This window comes from Gossypium arboreum, chromosome 4, assembly GCF_025698485.1.
Source record: "Gossypium arboreum isolate Shixiya-1 chromosome 4, ASM2569848v2, whole genome shotgun sequence".
Classification (NCBI taxonomy): domain Eukaryota; kingdom Viridiplantae; phylum Streptophyta; class Magnoliopsida; order Malvales; family Malvaceae; genus Gossypium; species Gossypium arboreum.
The window spans coordinates 13,574,946-13,595,072 of record NC_069073.1 but is presented as its reverse complement, the minus strand read 5'-3'; the positions used below and the strand labels follow the sequence as shown (position 1 = coordinate 13,595,072).

General features: G+C 31.5%; 1 protein-coding gene across 1 annotated transcript; it reads left to right on the top strand.

Moving 5' to 3' along the window:
* The first annotated feature begins 544 nt into the window (after window positions 1-544).
* LOC108458575 (ABC transporter G family member 6-like) lies at window positions 545-3,146 on the top strand. Its single transcript, XM_053027171.1, has one exon. The coding sequence runs from the start codon at window positions 746-748 to the stop codon at window positions 2,975-2,977; it is 2,232 nt and encodes a 743-aa protein (XP_052883131.1). The 5' UTR covers window positions 545-745; the 3' UTR covers window positions 2,978-3,146.
* Window positions 3,147-20,127: the final 16,981 nt, after the last annotated feature.

The window sequence follows — 20,127 nt, the reverse complement described above, 5'->3', positions numbered from 1 at the left end:
TGAGTTAAAAATATTTTTTTTACCATTTTAATACCTCATATCTTTTTAACTTTTAAGGACTAAACTAAAATTTTATCATTTTCGAAGAGTTAAAAGAGCAATTCTATCAATTTTTGGTAAATTTTAAAGGACCAAAAATAAGAAATTTCCATGTTAGGAGGCTTTACAGCGTGAATAAATTAACAAATATTTTGGAATGATGAGAATAAAAACACAAATGACCAAAGACATAAGGATTTACGTGTGAAGCACATGATAACAAATCCCAGTGGCAAGCAATATTGGATTCAAGTTTCAACCCTTAACCCATTAATATTTAGCCATCCATATGGACTATTCAGAGCTTACGCCACAGTAGATCAACACCCAACCTAATTCCCCTGCCACTGAAACAAAACCACCACTACGTCACGTGTTTATCAGCTATCTATCGTAATAAATCACGGCCGCACACGTACCCACCTTTCTTCCTTCTAAGAAACACAGAGGCGTATAGATTTCATATTAGATGATTTAGGTAACCTTACCTCTCAATAATAACTGTCAAAAAATCAAACATATTAAATTACATAAAATTAAACCATTACTTTCACTCCTATCCTATATATAGATTTCTCTAAACCTTGAAATGTTCAAAATCACAACACCCTTTTCCCCTTCACTTTGAAAACACCCCATTTTCTGACATTTCCCGACGAAAGGGGGTTAACATAACCCGCCCCATCTCTCCTATTGTCCCCAAAACATGTCGTCGGATAATAATCATCATCGTAATAGTCCTTCTCAGTATTTTCAACACTCATTGGAGCTTATTGCCGGCGAACTCTCAACAGCCACAGGAGCTTCCCCAACGCTCGGCCAACTACTTAAACACGTTGGTGATGCAAGGAAAGAAGCCACCGGCGACGAAACTCCTGTCCATGAAGTCCTCGTCGACGTCACCGAACCGCGCCCCATACCCTTTGTGCTTTCCTTTAACAACCTTACTTATAGTGTAAAGGTTCCTCGCAAAATGGCGTTGCCTGGTTTATTCAGACGGAGGGGTGGAAGCGCCGCTGCAGATGCCGCTATCGTCGGCAACCCACTTGCCGGAGATAGTTATTTTACGAGGACCAAGACGTTGCTTAATGATATCTCCGGTGAGGCTCGAGACGGTGAGATACTCGCTGTGCTTGGAGCGAGTGGTTCAGGTAAGTCGACGCTGATCGATGCTTTAGCCAACAGAATAGCTAAAGGGAGTTTGAAAGGAAACATTACTTTAAATGGCGAAGCTTTGGAGTCTCGAATGTTGAAAGTCATTTCAGCTTACGTTATGCAAGATGATTTACTTTTCCCAATGCTTACTGTCGAAGAAACCTTAATGTTCGCAGCTGAGTTTCGCCTTCCTCGGACTTTGTCGAAATCTAAGAAGAAAATGAGAGTTCAAGCCTTGATCGATCAATTAGGCTTAAGAAATGCAGCCAAAACTGTAATCGGTGATGAAGGTCATCGTGGTGTTTCCGGTGGAGAGCGTCGTCGTGTATCCATCGGAATCGATATAATTCACGACCCCATTATTCTTTTCTTGGATGAGCCTACATCAGGGCTGGATTCAACCAGTGCTTTCATGGTGGTGAAGGTTTTACAGAGGATAGCTCAGAGTGGAAGCATTGTTGTAATGTCAGTTCATCAGCCAAGTTATCGTATTCTCGGATTGCTTGACCGATTGATATTTTTGTCTCGTGGACAAACAGTTTACAGTGGTTCACCGACGACTCTCCCGCTGTATTTCTCGGAGTTCGGGTATCCAATACCCGAGAACGAGAACAAAACGGAGTTTGCCCTGGACTTAATCCGAGAACTCGAAGGATCTCCTGGAGGAACAAAAAGTTTGGTCGAATTCAACAAGTCATGGCAAAGCATGAAGCATACTAGAGACTCCGAGCCAGATCGGCTCGGTTTATCGCTAAAAGAAGCAATTAGCGCCAGTATATCTCGAGGTAAACTCGTCCCAGGTGCTACAAATGATGTCAATTCAACTTCCATGGTTCCAACATTTGCAAATCCATTTTGGAAAGAAATGGTGGTATTGTCAAATCGATCCATCCTAAATTCAAGACGAATGCCGGAGTTGTTCGGAATTCGTTTGGCAGCAGTTCTAGTGACAGGGTTCATTTTAGCGACAGTATTTTGGCAACTTGATAATTCACCAAAAGGGGTGCAAGAAAGACTAGGGTTTTTTGCATTCGCAATGTCGACAACATATTACACTTGTGCCGATGCTCTTCCAGTTTTTCTCCAAGAAAGGTACATTTTCATGAGAGAAACTGCTTACAACGCTTACAGGAGATTATCATACGTCATATCAAATGCTTTAGTGACGCTACCGGGCTTGATTTTGCTCTCGTTTGCTTTCTCCATGACAACATTTTGGGCAGTAGGGCTAGACGGCGGATTATCAGGATTCTTATTCTATTTCCTAATTATGTTTGCTTCGTTTTGGTCCGGAAGTTCATTCGTGACATTCCTTTCGGGTGTCGTCCCGCATGTGATGTTAGGCTATACCATAGTCGTCGCTATTCTAGCATATTTCTTACTCTTTAGCGGCTTCTTCATCAATCGTGACAGAATCCCGGGTTACTGGATATGGTTCCATTACTTATCCCTTGTGAAATACCCATATGAAGCAGTCTTACAAAATGAATTTGAAAACCCAGCAAAGTGCTTCGTGAGAGGGATTCAAATATTTGACAATTCACCACTTGGAGCAGTCCCTCCCGCCATGAAAGTGAGATTACTGCAGTCATTAAGCAATACTTTGGGAATGAGAATTACAAGCTCAACCTGTATGACAACGGGATTGGATATTCTGAAGCAAGAAGGGATTACAGATTTAAGCAAGTGGAATTGCTTGTTGATTACAGTGGCTTGGGGTTTCTTGTTTCGGATTTTGTTTTACTTCTCTTTGTTATTGGGAAGCAAAAACAAAAGATCATGAAAAACCCGGATGATTGTTTTTAACAAGCTTAAGGTTGGGATTTAGCAGAAAAATGTTGCTGTAATTTGTGTGCATCTTTATTTTATTTGATTTTTACTGTCGGTAAAGCTTAGATTGAAGTGCAAAACCTTTTCATATCTGGAAAATAATTCATTTTCCATTTCTTAAATCATTATTTTTTTGATTAATTGTTACAACTTACAACTTTTAATTCATTTGTATTCTCTTGCAACCTAATAGTACGATTTTGTTTTAACTGTTATTCTTTTTATTTATATATATATATATATAATATGTTGGTTTTTGCGTGGCTTTTGCTTTAGATATAAGTAGGTAACCAAGTTCCAGCTTAAAATATATTTTCGCTTTGATTGTTGAACGTTTTGCTTTTTTTTTTTTCAAAAAGAACTATTTGATGAAAAGTAATATTTGATTTTTCTTTTTCCTTTTTAATATGGTGAATAATGAATTTAAATTCGATTTTGCACAAGAATTGAGTCGATCTAGAGGCTCTAACTCAACAGTTGAATAGCTTTTGAAAAACTACAAACGGACATGATAACAATCCTATGATGTAAATCAACATTAACAAACTTACAATTAATTTATTAAATTTATATTTTGATTCCTTAATTTTAAAAATTATAAATTGATCATTAAATTATTCAAACATTCATTTAAGTTATTAAATTATTTAAAAATTTTATTTAAGTTGTTAAGTTTTTTTTTTTTAAAAGTTTAATTGGCAAGCTCCAAGTGATGATTAAACAATCAATATGGTGGATTAGTTTCTATCAACGAGTAAAAGAATATACCTTAGATCCAAGTCGATCTGGTGGTCAGTATTGAAGATCGGAGAAGAAAGTTAGTTGGATTTTAGTTTGTAGATTTATAATATTCAAAGTTATTTTATGAAAAAAGAATTGAATTGTAGAAGAGAAGAAAAAGTAGAGCTTTCAATTGGTGCAAACGGTGCAAAAGAGAAGACAATATAACAATGATTTTAACAGCCAATAATTTAAATAATTTTTTTGAATAGTTAAATAATTATTTTGCAACTTTTAAAATTGAATGATTAAAATATAAAAGTAACTTAAAATGTAATTTATACCTTAACCAAGAAGAAATTGTATTTGTTTTTTTAAATTGTAAGTTCATTTATGTAACCAAATTTGACTATTGTTATTCAATATTATTAAAGTTCATTTTCTCAAACTTAAATTTTGAGGCTTAGATAAAAGAACCATTTCATGCGGTTCTAAATTTAGATATTTGAATGATTCATTAATTTAAGTTTGGTCGCCTAACTTTATCATTTGTTTATACACACAAAGTAATATTCATAAAAGCAAACAAGCTAGCTGTTTCTTAGAGTTTTCACACTTTTTTTGTTTTTAAATCTTCACTCATACTTTGGGATTACTCTCTCAACTGTTCGTCAAACAATAAATTTCTTTGAAATACAGCAGTTGCATCATCATTATTCACTCAACTTTTAACATATTTTAAATCATATTTTTAATAAAATTATCTAAAATAATATAAATTAAAATTTTAAAAATTGTTTAACAATAAAAGTAAAAAAAGAATACAAATAAAATATATTAATAAAAATATTCTTAAATTCATATATATCAATTCAATTTTTATACAATTATATAAAAACCACTAGCGGTGTTTTTTGTGGCGTTTTAATAAAAAAACGACACTAAAAACCAGCATTAGCAGCGCTTCTACAAAAACGTCACTAAAAAACGATCATTAGCGGCGATTTTGAAAAAATGCCGCTATAGATTGACAATTAGTGGCGCTTTTAGAAAAACGCCGCTATAGGTTAAAACGCCGCAAAACAATAAAGCGTTTTAAAGAAAACGCCGCTAATGCTGACTTATAGAAACTAAACACAAGGGCATCGTTATTTTAGCTTTAGTTGCTTTAGTGGTGCCTTCTTGCAAAATGCCACTATGATCGATCTTTTGCGGCTCTTTTTTGAAAAACACCACTATAAGTCAGCATTAGCGGCGTTTTTAAGAAGCGCCGCTAGAAGTATAATCTATTTTTAATTGAATATTTAAATTCTTAAAAAAAATAATGACACATAGAATAATTTTAAAAGTAAAAACATAGGAAAATATTTATTAAAATACTATTATTTAAAATAATTTTAAAGTTTATTGATATATGACTAATTGTTTTTTATTTATATATTAAATATTTTCTTATATAATTTTAAAAGAGATAGTATTAATTTTAAAATATTGAATTAATTATCATTATAGTTTAGTGTTTATGATTTGGGGTATATGGTTCAAAGGTTTAAGGTTTAGGAGTTACTATTTTAAGGGTTATGAATTATGTAGTTTAGGGTACTTTAGGGTTTAATAGTTGGAGTTTAAGATTTAGCGGTTATGGGTTAAGAATTAAGGGTTAGGGGATAATGATTAAGGGTTAGGGGTTAAGGGTTAAGGGTTAAGAGTTTATGGTTTAGGGGTTAGGGTCTAAGGTATATGTATTGTGATTTAGGGTTTCGAGTTTAAGGTTTAAGGTTTAAAGACCAGTTAGGGGTTAGAGGTTTAGGGTTTTGATTAATTATCATTTTTAATTTATATATTAAACGATTTCTTATATAATTGTAAAAGAGATAATATTAATCTTAATATATTAAAATTATATATGATTATAGTTTAAATTATTTCGTAGATAATAGATAAACTTTATATATATTAAATGGTTTTGGATTTAAGGTTTACGTGAAATTTGTTAAATGATGAAATTTTATACAATCAATTAATACTTTTATATATTTAAAATATTTAATCTAGACCATTTGAAATTTTGATAATTATTAGAATTTAAAAAAACATTGATAAATAAATTAATTAATTAAAGTAACAAAATTTGATATGGATCGATAACTATATCTACTTAATAATATTATAAACACATAGAACCCAAATTATATTAGAAATTAAAATATAAGGATTAAATATTAAGCATATTTAAAAGATTAAAACTGAAGATTATCTACTTCCGTAAAATGTAAAAAAAAATTAGTATGTACCATATATCAACAAGAGATAAATCTTTTAAACTTTAATTCATAATATTAGGATTAAATTATAACTAATTGTCATCATATTAACATTTATCATCATTAGTATTAATAATTAAAATCATTAATCTAAAGAATTAATTGAATGAAGAATTCAATTCAAATTAATTCCTCTACACGTAATTTATATAAGTGAAATTTAAACTTAAAATTTCAAAGTTATCATGCAATATAGATATATTATTAAATATTGACTATCATAAGTTAATTATTTTGGCTACCAAATTATAACAAATAAAAATAAAATATAAAAATTAAGAGATTAGTGGCGTTTTTCCAAAAAACGCTGCAAAAAACAGTATAGTTTAAAGAAAACTGCGTCGTTTTAGTTGGATATTTAGGGGATTAGCGGCATTTTTAAAAATTAAAATGCCGCTGCAAAAAAGTTTATAGTTTAATAGAACGGCGTCGTTTTAGTTGGATAGGGAATAGTGGCGTTTATAAAAAACGCCGCAAAAAGAATTGAAGTTTATGGAAACGACGTCGTTTTAGTTGAATATATAGGGGATTAGCGGCGTTTTTTCAAAAAACATTAGTGCTTAAAGAAAACGACATCATTTTTGTTGGATATTAGCGGCGCTTTCTTAGAAACGCCGCAATAGATAACTTTTAGCAGTGTGTTTCTAAAGCACCGCAAACGATCAAAATTTTTTTGCCGAAATGGCGTCGTTTTAATTTGTTAAATTTCATTTCTTTCATGCCCGACAGCATTAGGCTTTTCCCCCAAAACACCAAATCAGTTTTCCCCTAAATTCACATAAACGACATCGTTTTTTTTTCCACCCTTTTATCCCAAAAGACATACCTAAAAAGTTTAAGTGTTTTCCCCTAAAATTTTCCCCCTAACCCTAAATTTTCAGCAAATCCAAACCCAACCCATCTCTCCATCGCCGGACCCAACTATCTATTGCATCACCGTCGACTCGACCATCTGCTGCATCATCGTCGCACTCCTCTGCTGCGACTAATCGATAAGCCAAAACCCTCACTCAGCTATTTCACCCATCTTCTTCTCAGTTCTCATTTTATTGGTTGATGCTTTTCGATTTTTGTAACAGGGAATTGAAACCTGAGTTAGAGAAATTACTGGTGGAGGAATTCACAATCTTCTGCAGCAGCTTCACCTGCTACTTCATCATCATATTTACTTTCGGATACTGAACAGAAAAGAAAGGGGAAGAAGGGAAAGATAAAGGGTACGCTTTTTTGGATTATTTCTTCTTGTGCACCATAAAGACTTGCTTTTTTGTTCATCTTTCATATATGTTCTCGTTTTTGTTTTGCTACTTAAATGACTTAATATATATATGATTTGTTGTTGTATCGAGATGGACATAGTAGAATACAGAGAAATTGAATAAAGATTTTTACTAATCTTGGCAATTTGGTTTCTGCCTTGTACATTCCCATCAACTTTATTCTGAAATGAATCTCTGTGATATATTGATATATTTTTACTTTTATGGTCTTTGAAGCTTACATTAGCATAAAGCATGAAAATTTCTATGCAATTTTCTGTTTGATTTTGAAGCAGTATCATTTGTAATTATGGCAAGCATGTTCAAAAGCCTTAATCTCAAATTGTAACCAAATGAGTTTAGTATTTGTCTTGATATAAATGAGTTCACACTTTCCAATTTTTACCTTCTGATGGTATAATCTGTGATATGAACTTATTCTGACCTTCTAAGTTTTTCAAAGTCTTGGATAATGTAAAAGTATGATGAAAATTTGTGTGCAAGGAAGGGAACCTATATTTGTTAGTAGGTTAAAATATGCTGCAATTCCTTGGAATTTAATCTTTCTATTTTTATTTCTAAGTATGATGTTTGCTGTTTTTGTGCTTGCCTAATCTTGATGTTCTCCTAGTGCCATAGGAGTTTAATGCTTTAGTGCTTATTGTGTACCTGTTGTGCCAGGGTTGTTAGATCTTTGCTCAACAGCTTGAGTTGACAGAAGCTCAAGAAAGTTCATTGTATTTGGCAAAAATCAGTGTATTTGGGCTACAAATAAAAATAAAATTGGGCCAAACAAATAAAAAATAATATAATAACCCAAAACATTATATAAAACCCTTTTAGGTGATTTTTAATTGATTTAACTACTTATTTCCAATTTTTTTAATGCTTACGAGCGATTCAATGTTAATCTAATTTAATGGTAGTTGTTATCGTGTTGGACAAACCGATTTCAATTGGTATGTAGTGTTTTATAATTGGTACAAATAATTTCTATATTTTATAATATATATTTAAAATTTTATCTATATATTTTAATATGACTCGTACTAAATCAAAGCATACATGTAGTAAATTTCACTTGGAAAAAAATCAGAAAATGAATAATTGAAAAGGATAGAAATATAAAATAAATAAAAATATAAATTTTTATTTCTATCTTTTTTTGATAAAGTTGAAAAATTAAAAAACATAATATTTAAAAATTTGCATAATTTTAAGTTAGTTTACATCTCTTTCTCATTTTCTTTTCTTTAACTTTTTTTCTTTTCAAATACGTTCAAAATTTATTTTTTTACAACTTTTTTACCTTTAATGCTTTAGTGCTTATTGTGCACCTGTTGTGGATGTTTGTTTATGCATTTCTCTTAATGTTATTAGCGATGTATCACCACTGGTAACAGTTCTAAATTTGACCTTGAGTGCATTAAATTTAATTGGACTCGATAATTGTTTTAGTTGTATTTTGGTATCACCCCTATGTTATGGCATGGACTTAGTATTTTAGAACTATAATTAATAATGTGTACTAGTGATGTCCTGATGAGAGGAAGAAAGAAGAAAATACATTAATGGATCATGTTTTTAACTTATTTAATTCTTCTTTATCCTTAGATTATTTTTTAATTTCATGGCTGTTCATTGTTTGTAGGTGTAATTTAATTTGCTGGAATCGACCCTACCATCCAATTTACAATTTGTAAGAGGTATGTATGTTTAGTATAGGCTAAATCTTTATTTGATGTCTCTCCAATATTGAAATCTGCAATGTATTCCATTAGGTATATACCTTTCTCGGCATTGAGATTAAAATTGACAGTTTCTAGATATCACACACATGTTTGCACATGTAAACCAACTTCCACTTCATTTGCCTCGCTTCGCTTGGGGATCTTTGCTACTAGTTCCAATGCATATGCTCTTACTTGCATTAATACTATAAAAGGGATCATTTCTGCTCAATTTGAAACCTTTTAATAATATTATACCTCTCTACATGTATGCTTGCCACGTGAATTTTTTCTACCCTATTTTTGTAATTCGTGATTTAATATTTCTATATTTCTATCACGATTTTTAATAAATTAAATATTCTCATACGTTTTATCACAAATATTATCGTCCGTTTTATCATTTAAGTTAAAATTTTTATTCAAAATAAATCATAGCTTTCAAGCTAAATACGGATGTTCACACTATGCTTTAACATTTACTTAAGAAAAGATGACTTGTAAAACATAAATTTGGATTAATAAAAGCAAAAAGACATGTCTATATTAAAGGAAAAGACATGTTATTTTAATTAATATAATTTGGATTAATTTATTTAAATATATAAGAATTTATACTGTATAAATTATTTATGTGTAAAATTTATAAGATTTTAAAATATATATACTTGAATACATCACTAGTACGTAAAATATATATTTGGAACTTACATAACTCACATAACTTACATAACTTATATAACTTACATAACTTACATAACTTACATAACTTACATAACTTATATAACTTACATAACTCACATAACTTACATAACTTATATAACTTACATAACTCACATAACTCACATAACTCACATAACTCACATAACTTACATAACTTACATAATACATAAGTAGATATCATATCATAACTTACATAACTTAATTATACTTATAAATAAACAACTTACTCGTGTAATTTATTGTCAAGTTTAGACTTCAAGAACTACGAAATGGATAGGAGTTGGATGAAATTGTCAAGAGTAAGCAACGCCTATCGAAATGGAGTACAAAATTTTCTAAATTTTGCATTTCAAAATGCAAGCCAAGAGAATATGATTCTTTGCCCGTGTAAGAAGTGTGGCAACATCAATTGGCATTTTCGTGAAGTTGTCTACGAACATCTAATTGTGGATGGCTTTATTCAGGGGTATAAAAAATGGAATTTCCATAGAGAGTATACATCTAGTGGAACTTCTTCAACGATTAATCCGACTTATCCTGATACTGATTATCACCAGTATGTTAGACAAGACGACATGGAAGGTATGTTGCGGGATGCATTTAATATGCATAGTCATGGTGAGCAATCGTTTCCACCTGACTTTATTACATCTAATGATTGTGATATTGGTGGAAATGTTTTTTGCGAAACGGGAACAAGTGCACCTGATGAGGAGCCAAATGAAGAAGCAGCGAAGTTCTACAATTTACTTAATGAAATGAACAAAGAACTTTACGAGGGATCAAAATATTCGAAATTGTCCTTCTACATTCGTCTATTTCACTTAAAATGTTTGGGAGGGTGGACCGGAAACTCTTTTACAATGCTGCTAGAGTTTCTGAGAGAGATGTATCCGTTTACAAAAATCCTCCAGTCTTGTCAAGATATGAAGAGACTAATAAAATATTTGAGCCTTGGGTACAATAAAATTCATAGTTGCCCAAATGATTGCATGTTGTTCTGGGGTGATCAGAAGAACCAACAGTCTTGTCATGTTTGCGGTAAGTCTCATTAGATGAATGAGAATATAGAATATGTGAATGCGGATAAAGGTGGGGCACAGTTAAGAAAGAAGCCAGTCAAGGTTTTGCAATATTTTCCCTTAATACCAAGACTTCAAAGGCTTTTCATGTCGTCAAAGATGGCCGATTCTATGAGGTGGCATAATGATCAATGAACCGATGATGGATTATTAAGGCATCCTGCTAATTCTTTAGCTTGGAAATTGTTTGACAGTAAATTTTCGAGCTTTGCAAGCGATCCTCGGAATGTGAGGTTTGGGCTAGCAGCTGACAGCTTTAATCCTTTTAAAATCATGAGTACTTCGTACAGTACTTGGCTTGTAGTGCTTGTTCCTTACAATTTGCCTTCATGGATTTGCATGAAGTAATCTTCATTTATTTTATCAATGATTATCCCTGGAGAGAAAGGTCCTAGAAATGATATTGACATCTATTTGCAGCCACTTATTGAAGAGTTAAAACAGTTATGGTCGGGTGTTGAGACATATGATGTATTGAGAAAGGAAAACTTTAATTTACGTGCAGCTGTGTTGTGGACAATTAATGATTTCCCGGCTTATGCTAATTTATCAGGTTGGAGTACTAAAGGACATTATGCCTGTCCTTGTTGTGCTGCGCAAACTTGTTCGAAGTGGTTGTATAATGGGAAGAAGTTCTCTTACGTGGGCCATCGTCGGTGGTTAGATGGAAATCATAAATTTAGATTTCACAGGACTCTATTTGACGGTACTAAAGAGTATAGAGGAGCTCCTGAGCAGACCGTTGGATCTGAAATCTTGTTTATGTTAAAAGATATCAACTTTAGTTATGGAAAGATGAATCAACCACCTAACACGCAAACAAAGAGAAGATCGAGAGATGAATCTGATAATGAATCTGACGAAGAGGATGATCCTAATGAGGCGGACTTGTCAAAAAAAATGAGTATTTTTTTTGAGTTGCCTTATTGGAAACACAACATTTTACGCCACAATCTTGATGTCATGCATATTGAGAAGAATGTCTGCGAGAACATAATTGGGAAAATTTTGAATGTCGATGGAAAATCAAAAGACAATCTTCAGAGTCGACTTGATTTAGTTGACATGAGAATTCTGCGTGATCTTCATCCTTAAGTACTTTCAAATGGGAAATATCGGTTGCCACCTTCTATTTTTTCAATGTCAATGGAAGAGAAAGAAGTGTTCTGCATGGTGTTAAAGGATATAAAGGTCCCAGATACGTATGCGTTAAATATATCTCGATGTGTGAATCTTAAAGATCGAAGATTATATTTTTTAAAATCACATGATTACCACATCTTGATGCAAGATTTACTCCCAGTTGCTTTACGGTGCTGTATGTCAAAAAATGTGACGCCCTGTATAATTGAACTATCCAATATAATGAAAACTATTTGTGGCAAAGTCTTGGATGTTAAAGAACTTGAGAAAGTACAGGATCGAACTACTTTGACTTTATGCAATTTGGAGAAGATCTTTCCACCTTCCTTCTTCACTATTATAGTGCACTTGGTAATCCATCTCCCTCACGAAGCAATACTTGGTAGACCGATTTTTTATCGATGGATGTATCTTATAAAAAGGTGCTAATTTATTTGTCAAGTATTCATTCATTCACCTCTTTTCATTTAGTTACAGCTTTTGATAAATATTGTATATCGTGTTTAGGTTCCTAAGCAAATTGAAGTCTTATTGTCGTAATAAGCGTTATCCAGAAGGATCAATTGCTGAAGGCTACTTGGCAGATGAATGCATGACCTTCTGTTCTAGATATTTAGAAGATGTTGAAACACGATTGAATAGACCAAGTAGAAATGCTAGGATCAATGATCATAACTTGGCCGAAACTTATTTATTCCAAAGTTATGGAGAACCAATCGGCAAATTTAAAATTGTAGAATTAGATGATATATCGTGGATACAAGCACATCGATATGTACTTTTTCATCATGATTCAATTGAACCATTACGCAAGTAAGTTCTAAAATTTCCTCACATATTCGTCGTTTTGATTTGTTTATCTTCTAACCAATTAAACTTGTTTTTAACATAGTGAGTACAAACAAATTTTGAGATCTCGTACACGTTCTCGAAGATTACAACATCGAGAGATTAATAAGTTATTCATAGAATCTTTTCATGAATGGTTAAGTCAAACGGTATGTAACTGAAGTTGATAAGTTACATATAATTGCGAAATTTAGTTAATCAAATAAGAATATTTTTACATAATACATTTATAATTACTCAATTTACTTTCGATTCAATAGGTTTGGAGTGGGAAGGACGTCAATGACGAAGTTAAATGGCTTTCCCAAGGTCCGAACAGAGTAATAAAAAGATTTAGTGCTTTCCTCATCAATGGATACAGATTTCATACAAAATATCGTAAGAGAATGAGGAGAACTCAAAATTGTGGAATTGTTGTTAATTCTTGAATTACAAGTTATGCTAGTGCTAGGGACAGTAATCTGGTTGAGGGTAATGTGGAGTATTACAGACTTCTTATCGACATTATTGAGTTGGATTACTATGCCAGATGGAAAGTTGTCTTATTTTAGTGTGATTGGGCTGATGTTAATACTGCTCGCAGAATTAAAAAAGATCAATTTGGTTTTACAATGGTTAATTTCTCTCGCTTGATTCACACAGGACAACAATTGGCGGACGAGCCATATGTATTTTCCTCTCAAGTGAAACAAGTTTTTTATTCGAAAGATCCAACTGATGAGGGTTGATATGTTGTACTCTGAAACACCCCTAGAGACTTGTTTGACATGGGTAATGGAAGTAGAGATGACATCGTAGAAAGATCAGAAACATTACCTTTTCCAGAACAAAACTTAGATGAAAATATCCCTAGTACTAGTACACAACATCAATGGGTTCGACATGATGTGGATGAAGATATTTACGAATAATGATGTAGTAAGATTTTAAGATTTTTAATTATATGTAATATTATAATTTTAATCTTGGTCATGCTATATAATTTAATTATTTTACATGTACTATTATTGTTGTAATTTTTTACTAAAATTTCAATCATTTTATGTTTATTGCAAAAAAAATGCGTAGAAGAAGATTACAAGATTTAAGTATTATCCAGAATACTCCAAATTCGGAAGAAGCAAATAGTAAACAGCAGACAGTTGTTGGATCTTCGAATGTGCCGGAAACACTTGACGAGCCTGCAGAAATTCAATGTTAAGTTTATTTTACATGTGTGTTGACTTTTATTATTGATTTTTTTTCAATTTTACTATAATAATATATCGTTTTTTAGCTGAAAGTGGTGGGACGCGCAGAGGTCGAGGACGTATGCTACTTAAAGATTTATACGAATTAAATCCTGTCGAGCGTGTCAAAGTAAGTAGAAACAGTCATGGTCAGCCTGTTGGATCTAAAGCTCAACTTTTAGCAGGCTATTTGAGCATTATAGCACGAAATGCTAATATGTTGCCCATCAACTACGAATCATGGCATCATATGCCTGATAGCAACAAAAATCAGGCTCTCGATAATATTAAGGTAACAAAACGTTAAAGTAATTTATAATACTTCGGTTTAACTTTCATTTATATTTACATTCTAAACTTGTGTTTTTTTAGGAGAGATTTGCTTTAGAGGTCTCCGATGACTATATCAAGAAGGCATTGGGTAAAAAATAGAGAGACCATAAAAGCACTTTGAAAAAACTATATTTTAAGAAAGACATAAGCCTTGAGGAAAAATTGAGAAATGTCCCGCTGGGAATGCTGAGGTACCAATAGGAAGATGCGGTTAGATTCTGGAATTCAAAGAAAGGAGAGGTATTACGTATTTCCAAACTCTTATATATAGTGTTTACTATATACGTAATAATAATTTCATTATGTAGGACTGTGAGCGAGTTGGAACAAGTAGCAGGCAAAAACAAAAATTCACGTACACGGTAGGGTCGAGAAATTTTGCTTCTGTAGCTGAGGCCGAGGTATTATGAATTTATTAATTCTGTCAAATATTAATGACTTTCTACTATTAAATAATATTTTTACTACTATATTGTAGGAAGTCTCGTCAGGTCAAAAAGTTGGTCGCCTTCAGCTTTTTGAGATTACGCATAAGAAGAAAGATAAATCTTCTATGACATCTGAAGCTGGAGAAATTATGGTATATTTACTTAATAAAATTTGATTTATTATAAATATTTATAATAGTTAATTATAATGGTTTAATTCGTCGTTAGTAGTTTTAAATAATGTTAAGTTATGTTGTATTCATTTTTATTATATATTTTGTTTCTAACTCTTTAATTGATTTATTAGGAGAAACTAAAGGAGAAGAAGGCGGAGTACGAAGTGATTGCTTTGACTGATAGTTCTATTAATCTTGAGAACATTGATAACAGAATTATCACTGAAGTTTTGGGTCCTGAAAGGTACGGTCAGGTTCGATTTCAAGGATCTGGTGTTACCCCGACCCAATATTTTGGATCCGGCTCCCATCAATACATGCCTTTCGGAAGTCAAGCTCAAGCTGAAGTTCAGAGGTTAAGAGACCAGATAGCTCAAATGCAAGCGAGCAAGTTGAGCAAATTGCCGAGGTTCAAAGAAAATATGAAGAACTCCAGCAAGAACTTAGAGCGGATGCAGCAGTGAGGGAGGCAGCGGCAGTAGCGAGGGAGGCAACGGCAGCAACAAGAGAGGCAAAAACAGTAGCAATGGCAGTAGAGCAGAGCAAAAAGTACGATGAGCTCCAGCTACAGCTTCAACAAATGATGCAGATGTTTCAATAGTCGCAAAAGCCACCATCTTAGACATTAGTTTTCTCCTTGTAAGAACGTTTTTAACATTGTCACATTTAACATTATTGTAAGAATGTTTTGAGTTATACTTAATTTATTAATTTACATCATAGATCTTTCGTTGAATTTGAAGTATCATTTAGATTTAATGTTTTTTTATTGTATTTTTTATGCTACATTTGCTGTTTTTTATTGGATTTCATGCTATATTTGTTGTTTTTGGTTGGATTTAATGCAGGAAGGGTTAGATATTGGTGAAAAATGTACATTTCAAATCTCCCAAAACTAGCGGCGTTTTTTTTACAAACGCCGCTAAAAGTCTTGATCTTTTGTGGCATTTTTTTCAGATAAACGCCGCTAAATTTTGCGGCGTTACCTTTAGCAGCGTTTTTTGCGGCGCTTGGGAAAACACTGCTAAAGGCTAAAAAAAACGTCGCTAAAAGTCTGTTTTCTTGTAGTGAACTAAGCCATCCTTAATTCCCAAAGTTGCAAGTAAGAGTAACATCCATATTTATGGATTTTATAAAAAAATGTATAGAAAACTATTTTTAAAGTAGAACATCCTCACATTGTGTATGTACGAAACTAGTAGCCCTCCTTTCTTCCTTTGAATATAGGTTAATTTTATAAATTTATTTATTTAATATTTATAGATTTAGGTTGGGTAAAATTGTATTTTTGGTTTAGGTTTTAAATAATGTGTTATTTTTATTTTGGGCTTTAGAGAGCATATTTAGACTTGAAAATAATTTGGATTTGGATTCTTGTATAAATAGTTTTATCAACCCAAAATTTAGACAAAAATCATTATTTTATTAAATCAAACTTTTATTAAAACAATCAAATTACGAGGTGATCCGATCACACCTTATAAAAAATATTGGCGGCGACTATCATTTTCATTTTTTTATTTCAAATAAAAATCTTTTTAAAAATGAGGGTTTCAACATTATTTTCTATTATTATAATTGTGTATATATATTATATGCATATCAATGATTTTGAGGATTAATGCATGATTATAGTTTGTGTATATAGGTGTTTATAACCATTATTCAATAAGATATCTTTTATAGTTTAATTGGTGAAATTAAGTTTTGATGGATATCGTTGAAGTTGTTAAATTTTTTTGTTATGGTTATATATTCAATTTTATGGGTGTTTTGGTGCAAATTTATGTCAACTATATACATGTTTAAATAATTTGGTTTTAAGTTTGGTTCTATAATATTAGGTTTTGGCATCTTATGGTTTCAAATATTTGATATGCCAACTATTATGATTTTGCTTTTGAGATTTATTTGTTTGAAACTATCTTTCAAGTATTCATGCAAATCTCTATTTAATCATAAATACAACTTTGAATTTACATGGTATATTCAGGGCAAGTTTTTATATTTGATTATGAATACATATATATGCGTGAATTACTATGGTGTTTTTGTCTATGCCAAAATTATGAATACATGTGCTTGTTAATTATTTGGCTTTGAACCACTACATTATTTCTATTTGGTTTTGATATATATGGTTTTGGAACCAAAAAAAAAAAGTCAAAGATTAAGTTTTCAGTTTTTTATTGCATTATTAAGACAACCTTATTTTTTATTATTTGAATCTATAAATCAATAAAAAAATAGTTTTGACCTTTGAATATTGGGTAAATTTTAAGTTTGAATATTGGTATGTTTATATATATATTTTAAAATAACTTAATTGAAATAGTAAGTGGCCAAAGTGATCTCTGTTATTGAAATTATTTTGTTTTAAAAATATAAAAGGTTGCATGCATGTAACTTAAGCTACGTTAATATTGATCGAACCAAAGAAAGATTAATAATATTACATGTGCAACTGTGGTAATAAACATGTGACGATTATTCAGTTTTACATGTGAGTAATAAATCGACCCAAAGGAAGATTAATTGTTTGACATGTTCTTATTGTCAGTGTTTGATTGCTACACCAAGTTATCACTTGCAAGTTAATAGTTTGTCCAAAGATGAAATAGTAATGGAGTGTTCGATATATTGATATGAGGTTTTCCTTTATTCAAATTATTTTGGTTTAAATTTAAAGTCTTATATGAGGTTATTGTGATATATTCAGCTATTATTATGTTTTATGTTCTTTTGGGTTAAATATATATACATATATATACTATTATCTTTTAATTTGATTAAAAGATGAAATTAAGAAAAATATTTTGAAACAAATAAATTCATATTTTGGCTTTGATTTTTAATTAAGGATGTCTAATATTTCAAATAGATTAGTTGAAACAAAATGTCGCTAAAGTGACCTCCTTTGCGTAGATTAGTTTGTTTAAAATATTAAGATGATTACATGTTTTTATGATTCATGCATTTATTAATTGACCCAAAGGTAAGTTAATATTCAACAGAATTTCAATGACAACAGTGGTGATAAATGTGTGACAATTATAAAATACTTTATGTGAGCAACATGTTAGTTCAAAAATTAATTCATTGTTTGACATAATTTATTGTTAATGTTTGATTGCTACAACAAGAGTACCGCTTACTGTTAATATTACTATCTAAAGACTTGATACTAATGTTGTGTTTGGTATCTTGAGATGTGATTAGCCATTATTTCAAATTGATTGTTTCCTTATGAATATTGACGTGAGTTTTTTTTTTTTTTTATCTATTTTGTTCTAGATTCAACTAGTTTATCTTTTGCTGCCACAATATCAGCTAATATAAATTCTATACCCATGTTTAATGAAACTAATTTTAAAGAATCGAAAAGACATTTATAATGCTTGGCTGTATGGATATAGACCTTTCACTAAAGGAAGAATAACCTGCACCTTTCACTATGAAAAGTACCCCTGATGTTAAGAGGTATTTTGAGAGATGGAATTGTTCAAATCACATGAGTCTAATGATCATGAAACACAACATTCCAGAAACCTCTATGGGCATAGAATCTGAAGAGATTACTTAGATCAAGGGTTTCCTTGACGAAATTGAGAAATATTTTGCTAAAAATGATAAGGTTGAGATGACATCACTTTTGACTTCTTTAATGTTTATAAAGTATAAGGGTCAAGTACATTCTGAGCGATCTAAGGGAAATAAGTTTTATGATCCCACAATTAGGAATATTTTTGAGACAAGAACTGCAACATTTTTTGAGGATATTGAGTTTGGAGGGAGAAATAAGATTAGAATCATTGCTTTTGAGGAGGAATTAGATTCTAACTTAGTTCCTAATATCACTTTTGACGATGTTTAGGTTCTCATACCTATCATTGATCAAGAAGTGAATCTAGAACCTTAACAAGACAATGTTGAACAACTTCTATTCAAGATGAGGTAATTGTTCCAGTAAAACGAACTCAACAACCTTAAGAATGAATGTCATTAAAAGGTCCACTAGAGAAAGGATTATAATGGCTTTAGTGGAATATTTTGACCTTAAGCTGCATCATATGAATATTAAGTTAATAGTTTCTCAATGGTAACATTGATCATACATATATATGGTGCAACTAGAAAACTTTGTGTCTAATGATGCGAAGTTAATGATTTTCAAATTAAAGAACTTGATCCATGGGATTAAGTAGACTTCTTGTCAATAGTATTACAAATTTTACCAAATGATTATCTCATTTAGTTTAGAGATGAATTTGGTCGATAATTGTATATACCACAAGTTCAGTGGGAGGAAGGTTCTATATTTGGTTTTATATGTTAATTACATACTGCTTGTCAATAATAAGTATAGTCTCAATCAATGCCCTAAGAATGATTTTGAGATTACAGAAATGCATAAGATTTTTTTTACATTTTAGCAGTAGGAAGTCTAATGTATGTTCAGGTTTGTATACATTGGAATATTGTGTATACTATTAGGATGTTAGGGAGATATTTAAGCAACCCTGGTTTGGACCATTAGATAGCATCCAGGAGCGTTATAAGATATTTTCAAAGAATAAAAGATTACATGCTCACATATCAGAGGTCTGGTTAGTTAGAGATCATCAGGTATACAGACTTCGATTTTGATGGAATATTGATGGAAAATTTTATCACTGGGGTGCAAATTGTGACAATAATTGGTAGTCATTTATTCCAATAACGACAGGAGCACATCAAAGTCAAAACACATAGGCTTTAAGTTCTTGGTTGTTAAAGTAAAATTTCAGAATGGTTAGGTACCTATAAAGAATATTAGGACAAACTCCATAATTTTGGATTTGCTTACTAAGGGACTACACCCAAGGTTTTTCAGGAGCACATAGCTCATATAGGTGTAATGTCATTTAAGGATATTTGGTTTTAGTAGGAGTTTGTACTTTTAAATGCTTTTATGTTATAGACACATTTTTAGTTATTTTGATTTATAAATATTAAGTTTATTTTCTGCAGAAATAAAGTTTATTTGGTTTATTCAGACTCTAATTTTAGTAAGACTTGATCTCACTAAGGTTTAAGGAGGACTAGTTGGAAATAGACATGTTTAGAT